Below are 23911 nucleotides of genomic sequence, written 5' to 3'. Positions count from 1 at the left end.
ATTTTTTAACAACATAAAAAAAAAAAAAAAAAAAATCTGCCCGTTTATAAATAAATATATATATCGATCAACAAATCTCTCTCTCTGTGAGAAATCAAATCACAAACACACGCTCCTCTTCTTCTTCAGTCTCCTTCCACCAAATAGAAAAGAGAGCGAGACTCTCTCCCTATCTCTCTCTCTCTCTCTCTCTCTCTCTTGGTCGTTGATGATTTTGAAGGATGAAGAAGATTCAGAACAGAGGGATGATTGATGATGACCGAAACAACAACAGCGACGCCGACATCAATTGTGGTACGGTCATCGTCTTCACCATCATGTAAATACAATTTTTCCTACGATCACCGTATCTTCTCTTCTAACGACAACCAATTAAAAAGGTTTCAAAATTCTTGGGTTTTTTTTTTAACGGTGATTCTGTTTCTATGTGTAGGTCGGGGAGATGTTCGAAGAATGTTTGGGGGATTTAGGGTTTGTTTTCTGGTTTTCTCTCTTCTATTAGGCTTTTGTTTTAAATTCTGGAATTGACAATTAACGATGGTTTCTTCTTCTAACTCTATATGTGTGCAGATCAGAGAGATGGTTTGAAGATTGATGAAGAAGACTCGGAGGACTACTCAAGGTTTGAATCCATAAGCGCCAATACTGATACTTTGGTTTTGTTTGTTTCTGTTCCTCTCTCTATATATATGGATTGGATGGAGGAGAGCTGTATGGTTCACTTTATGACGGATGATGAATGGTGCTTTTTAATTCTCATAGCTTAACGAATCTGTTTCATTATTCTACGAGGAACTCATCTTTTTTATTTTTTATCTCTTGCAGGAATTTCATCTTTAAACAATGGCAAGGGATTACCAGCCAGCAAACAGGGACGACATCTTCATTTGCTTTTAATGTCTAAAGCAGGTATGAACCTTTTTTCTTCGATTTAAGATTTCTACATGTGGGATTTCATAAGCTTAGTATGTTATTTCAGACTTCAAAGACTAACGATGATGGTTCTTAGAATCGTTGATGTGGTGCAGGTGTCGTTTTGGTGACTTGGTGATAGGAATAGATTAGCAAAACAGTGTAGATCAAAGATTAATCAACGTTACTCTTTATTGATTGATATCGGAATGCAAGTTAAGAGATTTATTATAAGGAGTCTCCACCCTCCTACCTTACAACCCTTCAATACTTTCTTGATACCTTCTCTCTTAATCCTCCTCTCTTTATTTATACTACTCGTTATTCTTATCCCAGGCGACAATGCCGTTAGGCCATGTGCAAATCACCCCTTGACAGCTCACTAACCCACCGACTTATTCTTTAACTCTGGTCACGTTACTTAACCCTGATGACTCACCCTAGTGACTCATGCTTCAGTCCAAAACGGTTCCTCCTGAAGCTTCTGGATTCTTCTTAGCTTCCTGGTTCACCACTTGGGCCTTGGCCTTGTTTCTCCTTCGCAACTGATAGAGGACTGGAGGGTGTTGGGCCTCCTATGTATCACTTGGCTAGTGAGGATCAGTGGCTGACTTTGTTTGTTTCCATGGTGTTTCTTCTACTCTCATCTGATTTGACGGCCAAGTAAAGGTATGAATTTCTTGGGGTTAATTTATGGTTTTCACTTTAACTCTTACAAATTAACAGTGGTTCTTCTAATTCTATGTGCAGACCGGTTAGATGGTTTGGAGAATGATGTTTCATATAACAAAAACTTGGCCGGCGTGCGTGCTCACAGTGTAACAACATGAAACTGATTCTATTGTATCTTTGACTCGATACAATACGTCTTCCTTTTTGTCCCCTTCAAATTCTCCATCCATAAGTGAGTCTAATTTCCTTTAGAGTTTTATTCTTTGTTACACAATTTAAGATCTGAGAGAGACTGAGATTTTTTTCTATGGTTTTAGGTGTTGCTAGCTTCTCTGGATGGAGATATAGGTTTCCTTTCATCCGATGGAAAACCTATCTTCTTGTTCTGTAAGTAATCTCAAAATCCTCTCTGCCTTCCTTTGTTTTGTTCTGTTTCAAGTTTACTCAACCAATAATATTCTTTTTTTTTGGTTATTTTGAATGCAACCTATTGGAAGTTACTAGAATTGTGGAGACCACTATCATCAACAGTTATGCAGCTGTAATTTAGAATTTGGGGATTTATTGCTTATCTATTTATGGGTTCATTTAGGATGTTGGTTAAATCCTGACTTGAAAATTAACGATGGTTTCTTCTAATTCTATATGTGCAGATCATAGATGGTTTGAAGAATGAGGAAGACTCACAGGTTTTGTTTCAATCATCACCACAATCCATAAGTGAATACTGAGATTTGTTTTGTTTGTTTCTGTGTCTCTAGATGGAGGGAGGAGAGGTATATATGATTCACTTTCTTCGTATTACTACGGATGATGATGCATTTTGAGTCTTTATTACTTTAGAACAGACTCGTTGCTTAATGAATCTGTTTTATTAACACACTCATAACTCTCTCTTTTTTTCTCTTGCAGCAATTTCATTTTTTTACTAATGGCGAGGACTAACCAGCCAGCATGCAAAGACATCATCAATTGCTTTAAGGAAAGTGTCCAAGCAGGTATGAAGTTTTTTTTCACTTTGATTTCAAGATTGATACGCATGGGATTTCTGGTTTGAACTTAGGCTTTCAGACTTAAAACTTTAACGGTGGTTCTTAGAATCGTTGATATGGTGCAGGTAAGGATTAGAGGAGGGCTTTGTTTGTTTCTTCAACTCTCATCTGATTTGATGATCTAGTAAAGGTATAAAGTTCTTGGGGGGTTAGAGTTTTTCACTTATGCTCTATTGCTCTTACAAATTAACAATGGTTCTTTTAATTCTATGTGCAGATCGGTGAGATTGTTTGAAGAATAATATTTTATAACAAAAACTTGGTCGGCGTGCGTGCTCACAGTGTAACATCATGAAATTGACTGTATAGTGATTGATGACTCTATAGTCTAATACAATACGTCTTCCTCCTTTTCCACTTCAAATTATCCATCCATAAGTGAGTCTATTTTTCTTTACTGTTTTATTCTTTTTTCACACAATTTTAGATCGCATAGAGACTGAGATTTGTTTTGTTGTTTTTAATGGTTTTAGGTGTTGCTAGCTTGTCTAGATGGAGATATAAAGTTCCCTTTCATCCGATGGAAAACCTATCTTCTTGCTCTGTGAGTAATCTCAAACTCTTCTCTGCCTTTCTTTGTTTTGTTCTGTTTCAAGTTTACTAAACTAATAACAATCTTTTTTTTTTGGTTATATTCAATGCAGCCTATTGGAAGTTGTCCTAGAGTTGTGGACACCACTATTTTGTTTGAATTTTGTTCTGTAGATGGTGTAGAAGCTGCGAAAGAAATGTTATGGAAGAAATGTGGTACATCTGTTAATTCTATGGCTTTAGAGCTTTATGATGACACTGGCTCAAAGGTTGCAGTTCTCAGTGATGATACAAGACCCCTTGGTTTCTTATCCCCTTTTGATGGGTAACTTCTGTTTTCCCCATAGCTTTATAGATTGCCAAAAGTTTGCTAGGAGCCAATTTATCTCAATGGATCTCTGTTCAGAGTAATCTTGATAGATGGCAGCCAATTATATGTGATGGCTTCTTGTATTGTCTGTTCATCTGATTGTTCTTTTCTGCCGCTTTCAATAGGTTCCGGTTACACATCATAGATCTTGACCCCTCTTCGGTCACAACTGGAGGCTGGCTTGAAGATACGTCATTGGTTGAGAAGTATACCATCTCTGAAGACGGTTATGCCAAACGAACTGGTTAATTCTTCATTACATGCAAAGGATGTGTCTCAAAGGAGATAAGACAAGTTTCTCTATCAAGTGACTTTGAATATATGTCGGATTTCCTTTGATGGTTCTATGTTCTTGTGTTCAAAGCCCAGACAGTTGGAGGCCAAGGTATGACAAAACGAATATATCAATATAAGCCAAACTATTGCTTCTTGTCAAACTTTGTCTCTGGGAGAAGTATTTGGGGTAGACTATGTCATTCAAGAAAACAAATGTTTTTATGTTTCTTCTTCCAGTTTCATCCTTTCAACGGACGAAGGAGAACTATATGGAAGATCTCTGTGCAAATATCAAGGTTAGCCAGAAATATTCTTTTTGTATATGGAAGATCTCTGTCCAAATTATCAATGTTATTTTTCCTTCTTTAAACTGAAGAGCCAGTTTCTTGTTAACTTTGTGAGACCTGACCTCTCTGATTCTGCTCTTTCTCAACTCACTATGATTCTAATCTATTTAACCATCGCCGTTAAATATTAAGGTGGGAGGGTAGATGCCAAGAGTTGAGCCTGGGGAGAAAAGAGGAATGGTCAAATATGTTGGACGAGCATAGTCGTCAGGTCCTGGCTATTGGGTTGGAATTCATATGATGAGCCCCTTAAAAAACATGATGGCATGTAAGTTCATTCTTTCGTATTGATGTTATCTTGTACACGTTGACATTAAACTCTATCACAAATTAAAGTAAATGCTTCTGGAACTTTAATTTCAGTTGTAGCTCATGTTTCTGTGTGCTAGTATCACTTTAAGCGTCTTCATCTTTTCTTAACATATGGTGTTCATATCGTAAGTAGTAGTACAGTCTGTGGAAGCTCGGTTGCCAGATCCCACATATTTAACACTGGCTTACAGTTGCAGGGTGAAAGGAACAAGATTCTTTGAGTGCCCTCCGCTTCATGGTGGTAGGGTCCGGCCGGGCAAAGTAAGTATTTTGTTTTCTATAAGGTCTTAGCTTGACAGTTGCCTAATACATTCCGCTTGTGAAGTGACCGTATTACATTTCATAGAACTGAACTGGTTAGTCATTCTACATAATCCGTCGTATAGTACAATTTGATGTTTCTCAAAAAGATGTCAACGTAGGTTTTACCTTTCTAAGTTTAATGTTAGGCGTCTGGAGTCCAATACGGGTTAGCTATAGAACTAGCTAAAAACCTAGGGGTATTAATGTATTAGCACTCTCAAGCTATCTTTTGGGCGAGTTTGAACCTACTATTGATTGGGTTCGTAGCAGTTAACTTCGTTTAAGTGATTGGTTGGATAGACTTAATCAGAGAACCATCTTTTGCTACTCATGAACTTGATATTATTGGCTTGCAGGTTGGTGATGATCCGGAAATACAAAATTTTCACGGAGAGTTTGAAAAGATTTGTTTTTGTGTTCAACATCCTCTCTTTTATCCTATAACATTTTAAATCTAGTTTTGGATTTAGAAGAGTCGGTGAAAACACAATGCAGAACTAATTATAAATTTTTAGGAATAATGACTAGTAACAATTTGATTTCACAAGGATTCAGGTTATATGATTGGCGGTTAATACACAATTATAACCCTGGGTCAAGAACCAAAAACCAAAAACCAGATGTACTTATATGTCTAAGTTCTGGTCCTTAGTCTCTCTCTCTTGTCATGGTCTACCATGTCGGTCGAAGGATGAAGCATTCCCGCTGTCCCATCAATCCCGAGAACCCTTTTTGAGGTAAAAGACTGGTAAAGGACCACCTATGGGGATCACGCAACGCTCAGTCTCTTCCTCAATCCTCTTCACATTGATCCCCAAATGATCATCTTACTCAAAAACACGCACTTGTGGGCTTTTATCAGATAATATATAAAGTATTTTGTCTTTTGTCCTCGTAACATACATAACCGGGTGAAGCGCATTAATAAGGGACGAGGAATCTATATATAGTATCAAGGATCGGATACTTGTTCTTCTTAAATTATCGTGAGACGAAAGAGGAAACTAATAAGCAAGAGAAGCATGAGAATTCAGTGTCAATATATGCACATCTTCCGAGTTCTGACACTGAAGAGAAACTTTAGATATTGGCTCTGATCAAAACAACAGCCACTACTAGACTTGAAAAAATCAATAGTTTCAAACTCGAGGTATTGAATAAAGCATCAAGTTATATTTTCGAAAACATGAATCAAACCAATAATAAAGCACAAGCGCTACTTCCCCAAGAGCAAGAACATCAATGGTACCCTAGGACAGAAAGCAGTTTTGTACTTTCTGCTATAAGTAGACAGAAACACTTGTACGAGTGGTTGAATCCTTAGTGATACACAGCCTAAATTACACAAGTTTTTATTTTATCACAACCCTTATGCACCCTTATTCAAGATTATGCCCTTTCTCTTGAAGCTCAGTAATGACCTCATTCCTCATTCTGAGCCACAGTTTCTGAGCCTCTTTATCAAACTTCTTTTTCTCCATTTCCTTCTGGTAATTATCTGCTTCACCTTCAGACTCAACAATCCCTTTGGGGCCAATCGCTGTACCGATCATTCCTCCCTTTGCAACAAAATCCTCCATGGCCTCTGTATCACCAGGATAAGGAAACTCACGCCTCTCATACAAATGAGCCAACTCTCTCTCCTCCTTTGGTCTCGGCTTCAACGTCCACCAACCTAAAGGAGACGTTTCATTGTAAATCCATGCAATGCCAAAGACTGTATAGGTGCAAAGCAATGCTTTCCCCACTTGTTTCCAAAAGAATATCGTCACGCCCTAATCCAACCTTCTTCAGGTACTTGTTTGCATCCATTGACTTCAATGCTTCTATTCCTGTTCACCAAAACAAAGTTCAAATGAGATTTCGTTCAGGCATTTCATCGAACACCTTATGTGACGGTTGACACCTACTAACTTAGATCACACCAACAAGTAAAAGTCGAAATCTTTGATAAAACCCCACAATCTCTGGAGATAATACACCAATTTCATGGATTTATCCCTATAAATTTTATCCGAATGTGGGAAACAAAATAAAAAAAATAGGAGATTCGATCGGGAAACGAGTAAAAAGATGGTTGAGAATAAATCTCACCCGTTTTAGCCTGTTGAAACTGTTTCCGCACCATCTTCTCCGGAGAGGTAAGGAGCTACGATCGAGCTTTATGTACGATGATCAATGAACTAAACCCAGCGACATTGGGAACTTGCATAAGTGAAAGCCGAAACGAAGAAAAATTTTGATCTCCGACTAACACAGAAAGCGACATTAAAACGGTATCGTTTAGTAATATTGGGCCTATTATCTTTTTGGGCCTTATTATTTACAATGTGGTTTGGATGTTGTGGGCTTGTTATTAATACTTAGTAGCAATGAACAACATACACTGTCGCTTCGTTAGTGTATTAGTGTCTAGCCAAATTACCAATTTATTAAATAAAATTAGAATAACAACTATACATGTATTTTGCTTATGGAGAGAAGAGAAGGATTCAATAATTGGATTAGATGAGCTGTTATATAACAACCAAGAAGTAGCTTTTTAGCTTTACCTTTCAAACGAATTATAAAATTGTAGTCAAATAATCCATACACTCTTTTTTCTTCTAAACATCTCTTCTACTAGCTAGTTTCAAACTCAAACACCAAACCAAATGACGACTGAATGAGTTTTTTTTATTATTATTATTGCGTTTTACATTTACGTTACAATGGATTAATAGATTTTACTTTAGACGTTTAAGCTTACGAATTTTACAAAAAAAAAAAAAAAAAAAAAAGTAAACATGAACGTGAACATACAAAATAATCGAGGTCATAGTCGTTAATTAAATAAACTTTATTAAATAGACACAATAGAGATATATATGAAAGAACAAATGTGGTTGAGTTTGGTTAGATGGAGGATGAGGTTAATTACTTAACCCTAAATACGGTTGAGCCACCAGATCACCTAAGCCCTTTTGACCTGTAAAATCTTGTTTCTTGATCTTTCCATTTTTACAGTCAAAATGTATTTTGCTAGCTATTAATATATTTAATCTCTCCAAGCTCCAATAATATTTAGTAGAAGCAAGTCTTTCCTCTTCCAGTAAGTTCCCTTCAAAGAGTACATGATCAGGACTCCTCCTTCAACCTAATAACTAAATACAACATCGCATCAATTTTCTCCCTTTCTTTCATTGTTCTCAAACACATCTATATACACAATACAAACCATAACAAACATCAAGACAAAAAGCTTCCGAGACTAATGGAGATCCCGAGACGATTTTGCTTCTGCGTCCTAACGCTCTTTGTGGTTGTACTTCTATCGCCGACGACCACCGTTCAGGCCATGATCCGGCATTACAAATTCAATGTGAGTCTCTCCTCGCCATATGTGCGTATGCATACATGTAAAAAATGTCTCTTACGTAGAGTGTCTTTAGTTATTATGCAATTAAAAGCCTAGAGTTTCTTAGTTATGCAAAAAAATGTTTTTACGTACATCCGCTGATAAGTGATAATCTAATCCATAGGTTGATATGCATAACGATTCATGCATAGAAAATATCATGTTGTATGTACTGAGCTTTGGACTGAAATGTGTGTGCACTAGGTGGTGATGACGAACACCACGAAGCTGTGCTCGTCGAAGCCTATCGTCACCGTCAATGGAAAGTTTCCGGGCCCCACAATTGTTGCTAGAGAAGGCGACACTGTATTGATCAAAGTAGTGAATCACGTGAAGTACAACGTCTCCATCCACTGGTGAGCAACCTCAAACAAACCCGTTTTAGGATATTAATGAAAGTAGTCCCTTTCTTTGATTAATTAACTTTAACAATGTTGGACCCAACAACTAACTAACAATAACGGTTTAGGCACGGCATCAGACAATTGAGGACAGGTTGGGCAGATGAACCGGCTTACATAACACAATGTCCTATCCAACCGGGACAGAATTATATCCACAATTTTACATTGACGGGTCAACGAGGAACCCTTTGGTGGCATGCTCACATCTTGTGGCTTCGTGCCACGGTGCACGGCGCCATTGTCATCTTGCCTAAGCTTGGTGTCCCATACCCTTTCCCCAAGCCATACAAAGAGAAAACCATTGTTCTTGGTGAGCTACTACCCACAGTCCAATACACAACTTTCTTTTTAAAGGATTCTCTCTACAATTATAATCAATCTTCATAATATATAGGTGAATGGTGGAAATCGGACGTGGAAGAACTTATAAACGTGGCTTCAAAAATTGGAACAGCTCCTAGCGCTTCTGATGCACATACCATCAATGGTCATTCAGGCTCCCTCTCTAATTGTCCCTCCCAAAGTAAATTATCTATCAATAATCCTAAATTTCATAAACACTTTTTTAATGAAGTAAATTTATTTTATATGTTTTACTTTTTATACTATCAAATTGTGACACGACGATGACACTAGCCACTAGATTTGCATGTTTCGGTTATTTTCTAGTTTATAATGCTCTTTTCAATTGTAGGTAGCTACGGTTTACCCGTGAGAGCAGGAAAGACATACATGTTACGGATCATCAACGCGGCGTTAAACGAAGAGCTCTTCTTTAAAATTGCTGGTCACGTACTAACCGTTGTGGAAGTTGATGCTGTTTACACCAAACCTTATAAAACTGACACAGTATACATCGCCCCGGGACAGACTACTAACGTTCTCTTAACAGCAAACGCAAACGCGGGTTCCAATTACATGATCGCCGCCACAACATTTACGGACGCTCACATTCCATATGACAACGTTACAGCCACCGCCACTCTCCACTACATCGGCCCCACCGCCACCGTTCCCACCTTCAAAAAAACCATTCTTGCATCACTTCCGCCGCAAAACGCAACATGGGTTGCGGCCAAATTCACTAAATCACTCAGGAGCTTGAACTCTCGCGAGTATCCGGCTAGGGTTCCAAGCACCGTGGACCGTTCCTTGTTCTTCACGGTAGGTCTTGGCTCAAACCCATGTCCCAGCTGCAGCAACGGCATTCGCTTAGTGGCCGGAATAAACAACGTAACGTTTACCATGCCTAAGACCGCTTTACTCCAAGCCCATTTCTTTAATATTTCCGGTGTATTTACCGACGATTTCCCGGCTAAACCTTTGAACCCGTACGATTATACGGCACCGGTAAAGCTAGGCGTTAATGCCGCGACGATGAAAGGTACAAAGCTTTATAGGCTACCGTACAACGCAACGGTGCAAATAGTTTTACAGAATACAGCCATGATCTTGTCGGATAACCATCCATTTCATCTTCATGGGTTTAACTTCTTCGAAGTCGGTAGAGGTTTGGGGAACTTTAACTCGGAAAAAGATCCGAAAATGTTCAATTTGGTGGATCCAGTAGAAAGAAACACCGTTGGAGTTCCAGCCGGTGGTTGGACTGCCATTAGATTTATCGCCGACAATCCAGGTAATTTAATTCAATTTTAAAATTATAATGCCTATAAAGCTATAAGTGTAGCTAATTTTTTAATAGGGATTGGTTCTTCTTTTCGTTATTACATAAAAAAGCTGTCATACTTTAGTGTTTTTTTGGCTTTCTTTCAATCACGAATTGGTTTTTAGTATTTATATTCTTGTAGCGAATTATTTAACATTCGGTCCAACTTGCTAAAGTATTGTTTTTGTGGTGATTTGATTATTTTTTTGTTACAAATGAAGGGGTATGGTTCATGCATTGTCACTTGGAATTACATACAACTTGGGGATTAAAGATGGCATTCGTCGTCGACAATGGTCACGGTCCTGACCAGTCATTGCTTCCTCCACCCGCTGATCTTCCCAAATGTTAGGATATGTTTTTATTAATTTGTATCATTATTTTTGTGGGATTTATATTTAGTTACTTTTTGGGGAAATAAATGCTGGTTTTAGTGGATAAGTTCTAATTATTTATTTTGCATGTAATAAAAAAACAAAGAGAAAATTTATTTAAATGACATTTTTTTAATTGAACTATGGTAGAGAGTTGATGATTTTGAGAGTGTGAGATAAGAGGGCGTCATACGTATTGAAAACGTAAAATATATATATGTAAACCATTTAATTGGATCCTTACACATTTGTTTGTTCATATGTATAAACAAATACTTACTTGTACACAGTACATGTACATATTATTCAGCTATACTGGAATCACAATTTCCGTTAAATTTTACCATAATAGTTTATATATCATGAGAAAAAGAAAACAGATTAAAATTGTCAGGGAATTGATTCCAAAAGATTTTGGCTGTTTCATCCATTACGCAAGACGTTTTGTCCCTTGGTGCACCAAAACCTCAGTTTGATTTTAATTTCTGTTTAAACAGATTTCTGACTTATTCCCTGTCTGAAATAAAATAATATCAATGTTAGAGCATCTAAATGATTTTAAGAGTATTTAATTTTCGAATACTTCTATTAATGGGAAAATATTGTTTGGAGAATATTAGTTGTACCAAAAATGGCAAAAGCTACTATTCAATTATTGGCATGCCTCTCCAACATTTAGACCTTCCCCTGCATATACCTCCTTGAAAGTCCAAAGGGGCACTAAGAATTCCAAAATAAAAAAAATAATAATAATTGTTTAATACTGTAAGGATGTCAACATCCTGTGTTCAATAGAAACTTGATTAAATCATTATTTATAGGCCACAATAAACATGCATAAATTACAAATTCTGACCAATGATCACTTTTTTTTTTGGCGATCCTGAAATCACACCTCATACATAGAAATTATTTAACAATTTTTTCTTTTTTTTGGGGTGAAAGAAGAAAATTTTTTGCAGTTTTTCATATTTGAAACATGTGCGAAAGATTTTAGATTTTAGATATATTTTTTAGTTTTTTACCCACCTTTAAATGAAATGACAATATGACATAAATGATTTAAAAGTGCTAGGTCATTCAATTTTTTGTTCAATTGACTAATTCCAAAGAATTGTACTTTCTAAATTATAGTATTTAGTAGAGTCAAATGTATTGAACAAAAAAAATCAAAAGGTAACGTATTTGAAAAACTTCTAATTAAGTACATTAAAAAAAATCATAATTGAAAAGCCCGTAACTATCACTGGAGATGTACACTGTGACATATATATGATTGGGGGACAAAAGTTTTTCTCTAATAGTATATGATCAAGGATAATTTTGAACATTTTGAACTGGATTAAGGTGATATAATCTATTCTCGAAGTACGGTATGGTACCATTACCAGCCACGTAACACAAGCTTACCGGCTTAATAAACAAAAATCTCATTTGACTGCAATGTAATTATTTAGTGCTCTTCCTAAAACTCTGTAATTAGGACGTATATAATATATAATCTATGCAGTGATCCGTGAAATGAGGAATGTTATGTTGTACTAATAAACTCGGTAATGGATTTCTTTGACATGTCCCAAGATTCTTCATAAAATATATATATATATATATATATATATATATATTTAAAAACAAAATCACTGTGGTATATTTTGAATTTTTGAGTAAAGACAACTCATGCGACGGTCAACTCGTACAGATAAGTAAGTTCGATCTATAACTTCTTCGTACATTCATTTATAGGTTTGGGAAAATTATATATTTTGGATTCAATCTTAACGTTTTTAATATCTTTCAGAACGATGGTTGGTATGATTATCGTAGCTAGGCTCCATACGGTGATTTTGGTGCGTTTGTTGTAATTTCTATAGTTTTTAATCTCGTTCTTGATTTGATTACCAACCAGTACGTATCAACAACCTCCATAGAATCTCCGGCTCCAAAACATGCTACGAAGTACGAAACGTTACCAAACCAAACCAATTGGGAGCCATCGAAGATCTCACGTGTCGACTCCTCCTCATTAACAGATCTAACGTACAGAAGTCAGACACGTGAACGAATCATAATGGAGAAGACAGATTCCTCGAGATCTTGAAAAAACAAACAAGAGAAAATAAAAAAAGTGGAGAAACGGACCAATGATAATGCAAAACGAGCATCTCACGTGGACCCCTTTTGTACAACTTGGCCATGTAAGTTACCGCTGATCTCGACCGTTCATTTGGCGGCTCCTTTTTTCCCGATCTGACACATAAAATCCCCAAATTGCAAAATAATTAAAATTATATGAACTGTACGTAATCAGTGAAAGAAATTTTTTATAAAAGTAAACAGCAGAATCAGTATCCCTTATATTTTAATAAAAATGTTGAAAATTTTGTTATTATTTCTTTTTCTGAGAGGCATCGTACATTCCCAGAAAATGTCAACTTCGTCTATTTAAACAAATAATATAAATTTTGTTTTATCGCAATTGTATATCAAAATATTTTCAGAGTGTTCTTCACCATCATTATTATTTTGTAATCATAGGGGTCACGGAATTTTGTCCTTCAATTCTTTTTATAGAAATATATGGAGTATATTTTTCATGTCTTCTGATCTTCTCGCATGACCAAACCAAATCAATTACACAATACACGGTAGTATTGACTCCCTTTAATTTATTACACAAAAACTTCAAATTATTGTCAATTTGATTAGTTCGAACCCTAAAATACTAGTACCTGTTACACTATTTATACTAGTATCGTGAACATGTAAACAGACTCCATAAATTATAATCAACTAATTACTTTTCCATTGAAAAAACCTTCAATATATATTTCAGGGTCAATTTAGTAGCTACAGCATAACTTAAAATCAAAATAATTTTTAAAAGCAGAGTTTGTATAGTGTGGTTAAGATTTAAAAAAAAAGGAAAAATAAATATATTTGTTTTAAAATAATAGTATATATAATTAAACAATTTATAGAAATTAAACTGGACCACATTTGGTAAATTAGAGACGGTTGTGAGTAATTTTTCAAGCGGTGTATAATCATTCCATCTTTGTTTTTGAAAAATCATAATTTTTAACGACCTATTCTCATTTCAAGTATCTATATTTGAAGATGTAATAAAAGTATAAAACAACTAAACTAATCAAACTTTCATCCAATTTACCCCAAAATATAACGTAAGTGGAAACAATTACTGTTAAATGTGTATGAAAGTACTATCAAGCAGGAATATAACTATGTAAGGTGTCGAAAAAAAAAAGTAGAAAGGAGTAAAAAATGAGAATCAAACCTTATTTTCTGTAAAAAAAGAAAAGAAAAAAAAAAACAGTATCACCTAAAATTTAGCTTCTCAAGAACAGAACTATAAGTATAAGAGAAGAAATCATCACCATCGCCTCTTTTTCTCTGCCTATTTCTCTCTTCTTTTTTTTCTTTTAACTCGAGAAAAGTTGAGAATTTGGTCTCTGGTTTTAGTTTTCTTTCCATTTATGGGTTCATTTGCTGCTTGCACGTTATAGTTTTCCTAATTGGGTAAGCTCCAAGGTAGCTTCGTCCATATTAATTTTCTTTTTCTTTTGTTTTTTCATTTTCTGTAGCCATATGTTTATTTTCCCGAGAAATTTTATCCACAGCCCAGATCTTTTTAACTCCGAGTCTCTCTGTTACTAAAATACCACTCATGCTTTGTTAGCTCCACCAAATCTGGAAAACCAATAGATTCCTTTTATTTCTTCTGCAAAATCTCAGAGCTACCCAAATAAAATTCTTTTTTTTTTCTTTTGACTCACTATACACAGATCTCGACTAGATTTTTTACTCTAATTTTTTTTTTTTTTTTCAAAAGTTTTAAACTTTTCAAGATTCCTTGAAGTGGGTCTAAACTCTCAAGCAATGCTTCAAATAAATTCTTATGATTTCTTCTCTAAACAAAATAAAAATGAAGTATCATTTGATATTGATATTTGTGTTCTTCCTTTGATTCTCTTATCTCTTCCTTCCTATCAATAAACCCCCAAAAATTTATTTTTATTCTTGGGATCTTATTTGATCCCAAACTCCGTAAATCCATTGACCTTTGTCGGTATGATTTATTCTTACATATCGTAAAAAAAAAAAAAAAAAAAAAAAAAACAGAGTTAGGTTATAGTTTTCGGACATGGAGGTTCTGAGACCGACGACGTCACACGTGTCAGGTGGGAACTGGCTCATGGAAGAGACGAAGAGCAACGCCGGTGTCGCAGCTTCCGGGGAAGGTTGCACGTGGACGGCTGCGGAGAACAAGGCATTCGAGAATGCTTTGGCGGTTTACGACGACAACACTCCTGATAGGTGGCAGAAGGTGGCGGCGGTGATTCCGGGGAAGACCGTGAGTGACGTCATCAGACAGTACAACGATCTGGAAGCTGATGTCAGCAGCATCGAGGCCGGTTTAATCCCAGTCCCCGGTTACGTCACCTCGCCTTTCACTCTGGATTGGGCCGGCGGCGGTGGTAGTGGCGGGTGCAACGGGTTCAAACCGGGTCGTTCTGTTTGTAATAAACGGTCTCAGGCTGGTAGATCGCCGGAGCTGGAGAGGAAGAAAGGTGTTCCTTGGACGGAGGAAGAACACAAGTAAGTCTCTGTTTCCTTTTCCGGTTTATCGGAGATTCAAATTTAACCGGAATTATATGTTTTATACCGGAATGGTGGAAATTAATTAACCTAATTAAGAATCGGCTCAGTGGTGAAATTGGCATAAATGTCGTGAAAAGCGGTGAAACAGTTCATAAATCGTGACATCAATTAAATAAAAATATTTGGAAAAAGATCCAATATTTACATTACTATAGTGATTAAGAATGACAATTTGATAGTATAATATTCTGTAGTATATATACACTTTATTAAAAATATCTTTGATTAGATATTTGTCACAATCTGTCTTAATTGGTTCGAAGAAATGCATGCATAGTCATAGTATGATTCACGATTATGCAACACACTGTTTGGCTGTAAAATCTTGCCTAGTCACATAAATAACAAATCATACCTAGATTGAACAATTTATTTTGGTAATGACATATTTAAGTTTTCATATTGATTTGTGATGTATATTTGATTCAATATTTGTCACAATTCTCAGGCTATTTCTCATGGGTTTGAAGAAATACGGGAAAGGAGATTGGAGAAACATATCTCGGAACTTTGTGATTACGCGAACGCCAACTCAAGTCGCTAGCCACGCCCAAAAATACTTTATCCGGCAACTTTCCGGGGGCAAGGACAAAAGGCGAGCAAGCATTCACGACATAACCACCGTGAATATCGAAGACGAAGCTTCCCTGGAGAGCAATAAGAGCTCAATTGTTCTAGGAGAACAGCGTTCAAGGCTTACCGCGTTTCCGTGGAATGAAACGGACAACAATGGAACGCATGCGGATGCTTTCAACATAACGATTGGAAACGCTATTAGTGGCGTTCACTCGTACGGCCAGGTTATGCTTGGAGGATTTAACAATGCAGCAGATTCTTGCTATAACGCGCAAAACACAATGTTTCAACTATAGCTAATGGAGATCCATCTCTAATTAAACGGTGTAAGTGAAATTCTTAATTTTTCATATGGACGAAACAATCGTAATTGGCAATTGTAAAATAAACGTCCATTGTTTTAATTTCAATATCGAAATAGTTAATGAAAGTCTCGTGACAGAGTTAAATTGTTATTCGTTTTTTTCCTTCTTTTTTGACCCAGCTACATATCGTTCATGTTTTATTAATGTTTCAAATGGTTGCAAGTTGCAAAATAACCAGTGGGTGTGTGACAAAATGAAAAATCGGTGTGGTTAAAATGTTGATTGACAAATTTAAACGATATACAAGTTTAGCCAAATTGAACCGAAGTGTGATTATCGAGTTTACCAGCCTCTATATATTATATGCGTAACATAATTCCAACTACACATCAACTTCATTTCTGGACCACCATTACAAAATGGGCTTTTGCAGCTTCACACACATGACATCCCATACACATACTGACAGAAGGTCATCGGCTCATCGTTGTAAGCTTCATGAACCGGCTTGAAGAGTTAACCTAACAAAACATCAACATATGTGCGATACTGTTACTGTACAATATAGACAAACCGTACCGAATTACCAGATTTTGGAAGTGCTTTAATAAATCCTAAACAGTGCTAAATTTGCCAATGATGGTTATGAAAATACAACACTAGTCTAATTCATATTATTATCATATATATAGTATCACACACATGATAAGAAAATTATTCTGAAAAAAAATAGAAATATGTTATACAAGTTGCAGCGAAAAGGTTCAAAAAGACACAAACTTGGCCATCTCTAACTAATATCCAAATTTTGTCGTTTACTGTTTGCATAACGTATAGATCATAATATGGCATTATTCATTGTTCGTCTCAATCAACCAAACTATGCTTTCAACAACCACTTGAAGTTACAACAACGGACAATGTATGAGAACAATGCAATTAATTACGATATTGTAGACTTTTTATTTTCCTCGACATTATGCTAGTCCATAATAGACACTAATATCTTATTGTTTTCTTTTTTTCTATACATATAACTAAAGAATTCCAGAATTCTGTCCACTAAAAATTACAAGTCATTAGGCTACATATATTGGTCATACAATTGAGCTAGAGCAAAGAGCCAAAATAAGATTTTATTTTATAGAAAAAAAATTCACAAAGAAAAATCACTCCATTGATATAATTTATAGTTTAATGATTTGTATTAGTGTTGTTGATGTGTCCCTGCCTATATTCAACCCGACATATAGAAAAATACAAAAATATATCTAAATTTGTTCTTAGATTTTGTTTATATGACAGATGGTAGATGGCCATATATATAAAAATCAAAATTTGTAAAAAAGACATAGTGATAATAATAAGTGGTATAATAGTCTATTGAGTGTGTTTAAGGAAAAGTATACTACCTATTACCTAAAAACCAAAACTTTATAGAATGTAAAAATGATGATGGTATGCCAAAAACAAAGTTGACAAAACCAAGCCATCATATACAACAAAACCAACAGAAACAGAATAATAAATAAAACCCTAAAAACTAATTAAGCTCCGTCATTCAAATCGGGTTCTTCCCTGAAAGATCCCAGTCTTCAACTTGATTTCCCGATAACCTCTAAGGAATATTGAACGGGACTTGATATCCCGCAAACGGGTTCACATTATAAGCAGCAGACCTCGGTACAACCGGTTCACGATTGTAATAAGGCTGTGCTTGCCTTTGCATCAACTGAGTACCATCGTTTCCCTTTGACATCATCAAGCCTTGATTTAACCCCAAGTTGGTCCAGTTCTCCGTGAGATTCGGGTCCATTTGAAGCTGATCATTATGAGGTGGGATGAACGAGTAACACATATTGTTATAATTATTAGGGAAGCCTTGAAACTGTGGCTGCTCAGAAAAATACTGTTGCATGTAATGTTGATCCATTACACTCTGCGGGATTGATGTGTCCATGGCTTGATGATGAACCCTAAACATACTAGGTTCCTGTCTCGCCACAGCTTCGTGTAACTTGCTATCCACGGCACAGAATATCGCACGTAGCTGCTCTCGAGAACACTTGTCTAGCTTCTGGTCCCAGTTACAATACTTATTCTCACTCTTAAGTACCTTTTTTTAGTCTCCATCTCCTTCGCTTTCCCTAAATCGTTAACGAAAGTTTCCACGTGGTTTTCTTTATTGCAGCTGTTCGACACTGTGTCTTTGTACTTACGTATGATGTCTCTGACTTTGGTCTCGTCCCTTGGCCATATCTCTGGCTCGGAAACCACCTCATCCGTCGCCTTAGTGGGACCATAGACGATGAGACATGTCTTGACACCGCAGAGAATTGAAAATTCCGTTGCCTTCTTGTAAAGACTAGCTTTCCTCTTCTTGTAAGTTGTTATCCTTGTCTTATCGTTCGCTATCCTTTGTAGGTTCACTTTCTCCTTAATCATCCTTTTTGTAACCTATGCAATTATTGTTAATACAAAAACATATAAACATACATCTATTTTCGTCAAAAACGACATACAAATATATTGAACTGATATGTTTTATATATGAATAATCGTTTATGTTTATAGGCGTTTAGGTTTTTCAAGCTAGTATTTTTTCTTTAAGCCAAAACAAAGATTTGAATAATCGTTTATTAGCGTTTTGTGAATATATAGCATATATACACCCTATATACATCTAGCTAGTGCATAAAAACTCAACTTTTGATCAAACGTAACTAGGCTTTTATGTTTTTCTCTAATTAAGCAACTTTAACCCAACACGATCACAAACCATACGATAGTACAACTTTTTTTTTTTTTGAAATCGACTAACAAATAAATCAGAAACGCAAAGCCAAGAGTAGGAATTCGAGAAGTAGGAGCTAATATAATTTTCGACACACCCCAAAACAAAATCGATCTAGCAAAAAGAAACCGTAAGAAAAATCCCAAAACAGAACGAATAAAACAATGGAACATGAAAAACCTTAGAACCAAAAGTAGAACTGATGAACAAATGTACAAACTGTTTATGCATCAAAAGAAAAAGAAAAAGTATACTTACTTGAATATCGAAGCAAAGTTTTAATGAGACTTTTTTTTATGCGCAAACCATTTATTGGAGCTTCTGTCGGAATATGGGTGAAATCGAGTTAATATATGCGGGATTATAGATATTGAGTTTTGATTTAGTTTGTGTTTAAGGAAAGAATTCAAAGATCACGAGATATATTCTTTATATGAATATGAGGGTTTAGGAAAGAAGAATAAAACTGGAATATTTAGTTTGTCAAAATGGAAAATATACTAATTTGAAGATGCTACGCAAGATAGAGAAAAAGTTAAACACAGATACATTTAATCTTTTTTTCCTTTTCAGTTTAGACGGTATAATATTTTTGTTTTAAATGTTCATATCATCATCTTTGCCGGCAGCTATTCACCTCATCCTACTTCGAAGCCGACAGCTCTTAGAACCGATGTGGACTGTACGATGCAAAATCGTCTTCGACGAAGGACAATTCTTCTACGTCTTTCCTTAATTTCATTTTGCTTGTCTCATTCATCTGTTGTGAACCCAATTTTTTTTTTCATTTTGTAATGTGTTTTGTTAATAATAATCTTAACATTAAACCAAAAGTAAAATGGAAAAAAACGTACATCTCTAAATATTTCAAAAAAATCTCTTTACAAATTTTAATTAAACAAAAAAGTACATTAAATAAATGTTACAACAATTTGTTTGACTTGTTATAAATCAATCAATTTTTAAAAAAAGAACCTGTAACAAATTTTCATTGAGAATGATGTATCTACCGTTTAGTTCATTGTGGTGAATTATACCTTATGTGCAACTTTACTTATTTTCTTCGTCGTGATCCACTGTGTATTATCAATCTGTTATTCTTCTGCAGAAATATTAATAAGCATTTGGTTATCAATATAAAGAACATGAAATAATTTCTAATTAATCTATGCTTTATTTATAGAATCTCTATTTTTGAATTAGGACTAACCTAAGACTATGTTATCGTCTTTTGCTGTTTGGATCTCTGCATTTTGCATTTCCCCATTCACTTTCTTGTATGCTTCACCATCGATTTCTGGAGCGTTTATATTAATATTATGATACAATGATTCTAAATGAAGATCTATCTTCTTTTCCATACCTTCAATTTGTTGATAGAGTTTTTGATTATCTTCATTATTGCTTTCACTAGCAGCTAAGTCATTGGCTACTGCACCGAGTTCCTCTTTATGAATATCTTGAGAGACGATGTTTGCAGGAACAATAACATCTTCTTGCTCTAGTTGTTGGGTGAACTTCAATGTTTTTGGTGATATCCCTTGGGAAGAAATAGAATATGTACCACACTATTCAATGGATAATGAAGACACAATTACTAAAACAGAGAAGGGGCTAATACAATTTATTGTCTTATTATATGGTTGTAGATAATTATGTAATATCACATAATCAAAGATGATTATAATAGAAGGTGAACCTGTTGATGTGAATCTTGAGAGTTTTGAGTGCCACCTGAAACTTCTAATTTTTTTAATAAGTCAGATTTTTCTCCTTCCGTCGAGATCTCATGATTAGTTGACTCAACTAGTGGTGAATTATTACTATCTTGGTCCTGCATAAGTATCACAGTAGCATTTTCTGAGTTTTCATAGTCTTCAACCAACGGTGTATGAGGATGGCTTGAAGATGCTTCCAAGATATTATGAGTTTTCTCTTTCTCTATTGGTGTTACTTTCTCATCAATACCTTTGACTAGTTTTTGATCATTTTCTCCCATTGCCTCATTTTCTAGTAACTCTGTAAGAACATGCCCAAGAGAACTCTTCAAATCACTTTGACATGCCTCATTTTCTTGTTGTTTTGTTATTTCCTTCACAAAATTGTTTAAGTTTGGTTCTTCTTCTTCTACCTCTCTTTCAAATGATTCTATATAGGTTGTGTCCAAAGAAGCATCCAAGGGGCTCTTAGTTACTTCATGTTCTCCTTGAATGCTGTGATTCAATATTTGATCTTTCTGCTGATGATCAATGATATCTAATTCATTAACCTTAGGCGATAGAGAAAGATCATCATTTTCTACTTGTTGCATATCAACCACTTCTTCATCAATCAAATTCTTCATGGATGAATCAAGAGTAATCAGAGGTCTCTGATCACTTAGTTCTTCAGTCAAATTATTCATATTTTCTGAGTTTTCCCCATCTATTGAGTCTAACATGATTTCAGGTTCTTCTGTTATAGAAGACAATGACGCACTTGTATGGAACAACATGCTTTCAAGTTTCGTAGATCTTGTAGGCTTGGACACATCACCAGAACTAGAAGGTTTATGCTCAAGAATGTCTTCAGTGTGGCTTCTTCTATCTAAAAAGGACATATCATCACCTGTTTTTAGGTTTTCATCTATCACACAATTTTGATCTAGCTTGGTCTCAAGTTTAATCCATGCAGATTCCTTATTCTCCTCTTTCAAATCTATTCCACTTCTTGATTCATATTGGTGAGAGATCCTCTTACGCGATTCTTCATCGCGGACAATTTCTCTATCAATATCTGTATCATAACTGTAAGATTCCCCGCCATTAGACCAATCATCAAGCCAATCAACTGTTGTAGGAGGTGAACCTATCTCTGAGACCTCAACTTGCATATCTGAGGCAACTGAAAATGTGCGACTATGCGAATTTCCGCATTTGCGAGTGTAAAACATATTGTGATCTTCTAGTCTTGGCGCTACTAAACCTCTTGGCAATGTTGCTGGAATACTATTTCTTGTTTGGTTCACAAGATAACCGGGATAATTATCCATGGATTGGCATATAGCTTCCCTAAGCTCTGCTTTGTTTAAACGGTTGAGTTCTGACTCACTTTCTTCTGAACAACTTGAATCATCATCATCTTCTTCTTTGTTTGAATCTGTCTCATTATTCACCTCTATTTCTCCTTCTCCGGTTTTTCCACTCTCAACGCTTTTATCATCTTTTTCTATTGTAGCTTCTTTTCCATTACAAGGGAGCACATGTTCAGTATGATCCATATACTCATTGTCCAAATCTGTAGATAACAAAAAATCATCATAAATTCACATAGTATATTCAAGCAAGGATTTTAATAGTCAGAATAATCTTTGACATATAACCTAAAAATTTCCTAGTAGTTGAAATGTCTGAAGAATAAACTGGGCTGTTCATACACTGAGCATGTTCTGGAGAAAAATGAGCAAAGCGACAGAAGCTCTCATGACGACAAAAGAACATATCTTTGTGGTTATTAAACAATGAAAACTCTTGATCAAAACTATCTCCAGTAAGATTAGGTCTTTCCTCTTGAGGATCATAAGGAATATCAAAAGGGTTTCTCCCTTGTAACATCACAGAAGGCGCAAAGCCTGGAATCTGTAATCCTCTATCAGTAGTAGCATCAGAAAAATTATTTCGATGTCTTTCAAGTGAGTTCCTCAAAACCGTAATTTGAAGGTGGTTGTTGTTCTGTCTAGGGCTAGTTGTTTCTTCAGCTTGAAGCTTACTTCTTTGATCTAAAGCTAGTCTAAAGAGCCGCCTCGCTCTTCTTCTAGCGATTAAAGACTCTAGTCTCTTATTTCTCTCAATCTCTAAAATCCCATGTTCGTTAACATTACTTATCTCTTCTTTACCATTTGATGGTTCTTCATATTTGATTTCACAGCTGCAAACCATTGGTTCTTCAACATTAAGATCACAAGATTCTTCTTCCTCTCCACGAATAACCTTCTTCTCATTGTCTTCTTTTACTAGATTGGTTTCTATAGCTTTAGGAGACTCTTCAAATTGAGGGGTACGACCAAAAAGGTCATTGTAAAGAGAAGTCAAGATAACTTTGTCTTTCTCTTCCTCGTTTGTTTGTGAATCCCATTCTTCAACTTTCATTCTAGCATTTCGTCTAACACTTCGTTGTTGTTTTAAATGACATCTCTTTTCTCCTTTACAACTTTTTGGCTCTGAAGACGAATACAAACTTGAAAATCTCAATCCTAGCCTTTCGCGGGCATACACTAGAGCACATGCAAGAACCGGTGACGAGTAAATCAAGAAGAACAAGAGAGAAGGGAGGAAAATGTATAACACGAGTAAAAACATTGAAACCCCTGACAGAATCGGGTGGTTCCTCATGAATTTGATGCTCATACTCATTGAATATCCAAGAATTTTCCATAATATCGTGATGGTTTCTTTCGCGTCAATGCCCATTTTCAAATAATCAAAAGATGAAAGTGATATGAAAAAAAAAAATCCAGAAATTTAGCAAAGAATTTGGCATCAAACCGAATAAAAATTGATAAATGGAGTTTCTTATTTTAGATAGTATCGTCTGGAGATCCTCTGTTTCAGGATATTTAAATGTGCTAAATTTTGGTAGTTTACATTCTTGTTTATTTGATAGAAGAGGTCGTCAAAACGACAAACCAGATAATGAGTTTTTTTTGTTTAACACAAACCTAATTTTCTGGTAATTAAGTTAATTACAAAATTTAGAAAAAATGTATGAATGATTTTATACTGTTATAAATCTAATTTAATGTGAACGGTCAAGACTCTAGAGTACTCCCTACAAGCCAAGCTAGCACCAAAAAAAATTATGTTACATTTTTGTATTTTAGACGAAAAATGAAAGATTACAATGTTGAAAACGTAAACTTTTATGTGTGTTTTTGTGACAAAATATATTAAGAAATTTTAAAT

At 35.4% G+C, this 23911-nt stretch overlaps 3 protein-coding genes and 3 pseudogenes across 13 annotated transcripts; 3 read left to right on the top strand and 3 right to left on the bottom strand.

Annotated features, from left to right (window-relative positions):
• The first annotated feature begins 86 nt into the window (after positions 1-86).
• On the top strand, positions 87-5322 carry LOC104726469 (tubulin-folding cofactor B-like; annotated as a pseudogene). The gene is made up of 19 exons (XR_015571417.1): positions 87-319; positions 434-471; positions 571-622; positions 826-909; positions 1010-1581; positions 1663-1816; positions 1902-1971; positions 2238-2360; positions 2497-2582; positions 2702-2766; positions 2854-3014; positions 3110-3180; positions 3281-3492; positions 3663-3784; positions 3902-3922; positions 4051-4109; positions 4305-4428; positions 4670-4733; positions 5132-5322. The product of XR_015571417.1 is annotated as a tubulin-folding cofactor B-like (transcript).
• A 587-nt stretch (positions 5323-5909) lies between these two features.
• On the bottom strand, positions 5910-7010 carry LOC104726468 (uncharacterized; annotated as a pseudogene). Its single transcript, XR_015571896.1, has 2 exons — positions 6870-7010; positions 5910-6607 (listed from the first exon to the last, which is right to left on the bottom strand). The product of XR_015571896.1 is annotated as an uncharacterized LOC104726468 (transcript).
• An 823-nt stretch (positions 7011-7833) lies between these two features.
• Positions 7834-10760, top strand: LOC104726467 (laccase-16-like). Its single transcript, XM_010445336.3, has 6 exons — positions 7834-8136; positions 8377-8528; positions 8642-8886; positions 8971-9099; positions 9271-10212; positions 10464-10760. The coding sequence occupies exons 1-6, from the start codon at positions 8029-8031 to the stop codon at positions 10592-10594; spliced, it is 1707 nt and encodes a 568-aa protein (XP_010443638.1). The 5' UTR covers positions 7834-8028; the 3' UTR covers positions 10595-10760.
• A 3131-nt stretch (positions 10761-13891) lies between these two features.
• LOC147935526 (transcription factor DIVARICATA-like) lies at positions 13892-16327 on the top strand. 3 transcript variants are annotated; one of them, XM_087476397.1, is made up of 3 exons: positions 13892-14153; positions 14816-15233; positions 15745-16327. In XM_087476397.1, the coding sequence occupies exons 2-3, from the start codon at positions 14830-14832 to the stop codon at positions 16166-16168; spliced, it is 828 nt and encodes a 275-aa protein (XP_087332523.1). In that variant the 5' UTR covers positions 13892-14153; positions 14816-14829; the 3' UTR covers positions 16169-16327. The 3 variants fall into 3 exon arrangements, with proteins under 3 accessions (XP_087332523.1, XP_087332522.1, XP_087332524.1); XM_087476398.1 differs by having other exon boundaries at positions 14016-14165; XM_087476396.1 differs by having other exon boundaries at positions 13974-15233.
• A 1205-nt stretch (positions 16328-17532) lies between these two features.
• Positions 17533-19467, bottom strand: LOC104726466 (agamous-like MADS-box protein AGL82 pseudogene; annotated as a pseudogene). Its single transcript, XR_015571895.1, has 2 exons — positions 19230-19467; positions 17533-18634 (listed from the first exon to the last, which is right to left on the bottom strand). The product of XR_015571895.1 is annotated as an agamous-like MADS-box protein AGL82 pseudogene (transcript).
• Positions 19468-19810: 343 nt separating this feature from the next.
• On the bottom strand, positions 19811-23610 carry LOC104728978 (uncharacterized). Of its 6 annotated transcripts, none has more exons than XM_087474179.1 (5): positions 22387-23610; positions 20671-22247; positions 20335-20539; positions 20182-20268; positions 19811-20073 (listed from the first exon to the last, which is right to left on the bottom strand). In XM_087474179.1, the coding sequence occupies exons 1-5, from the start codon at positions 23417-23419 to the stop codon at positions 20066-20068; spliced, it is 2910 nt and encodes a 969-aa protein (XP_087330305.1). In that variant the 5' UTR covers positions 23420-23610; the 3' UTR covers positions 19811-20065. The 6 variants fall into 6 exon arrangements, with proteins under 6 accessions (XP_087330305.1, XP_087330304.1, XP_087330303.1 ...); XM_087474178.1 differs by having other exon boundaries at positions 22333-23494; XM_087474177.1 differs by having other exon boundaries at positions 20182-20539; positions 22387-23577.
• Positions 23611-23911: the final 301 nt, after the last annotated feature.

The sequence above is a fragment of the Camelina sativa genome, chromosome 11, assembly GCF_030686135.1.
Source record: "Camelina sativa cultivar CO46 ecotype springtype chromosome 11, ASM3068613v1".
In the NCBI taxonomy this organism is placed as follows: Eukaryota; Viridiplantae; Streptophyta; class Magnoliopsida; order Brassicales; family Brassicaceae; genus Camelina; species Camelina sativa.
The sequence above is the reverse complement of the archived record's forward strand: the minus strand, read 5'-3'. Positions and strand labels throughout refer to the sequence as shown.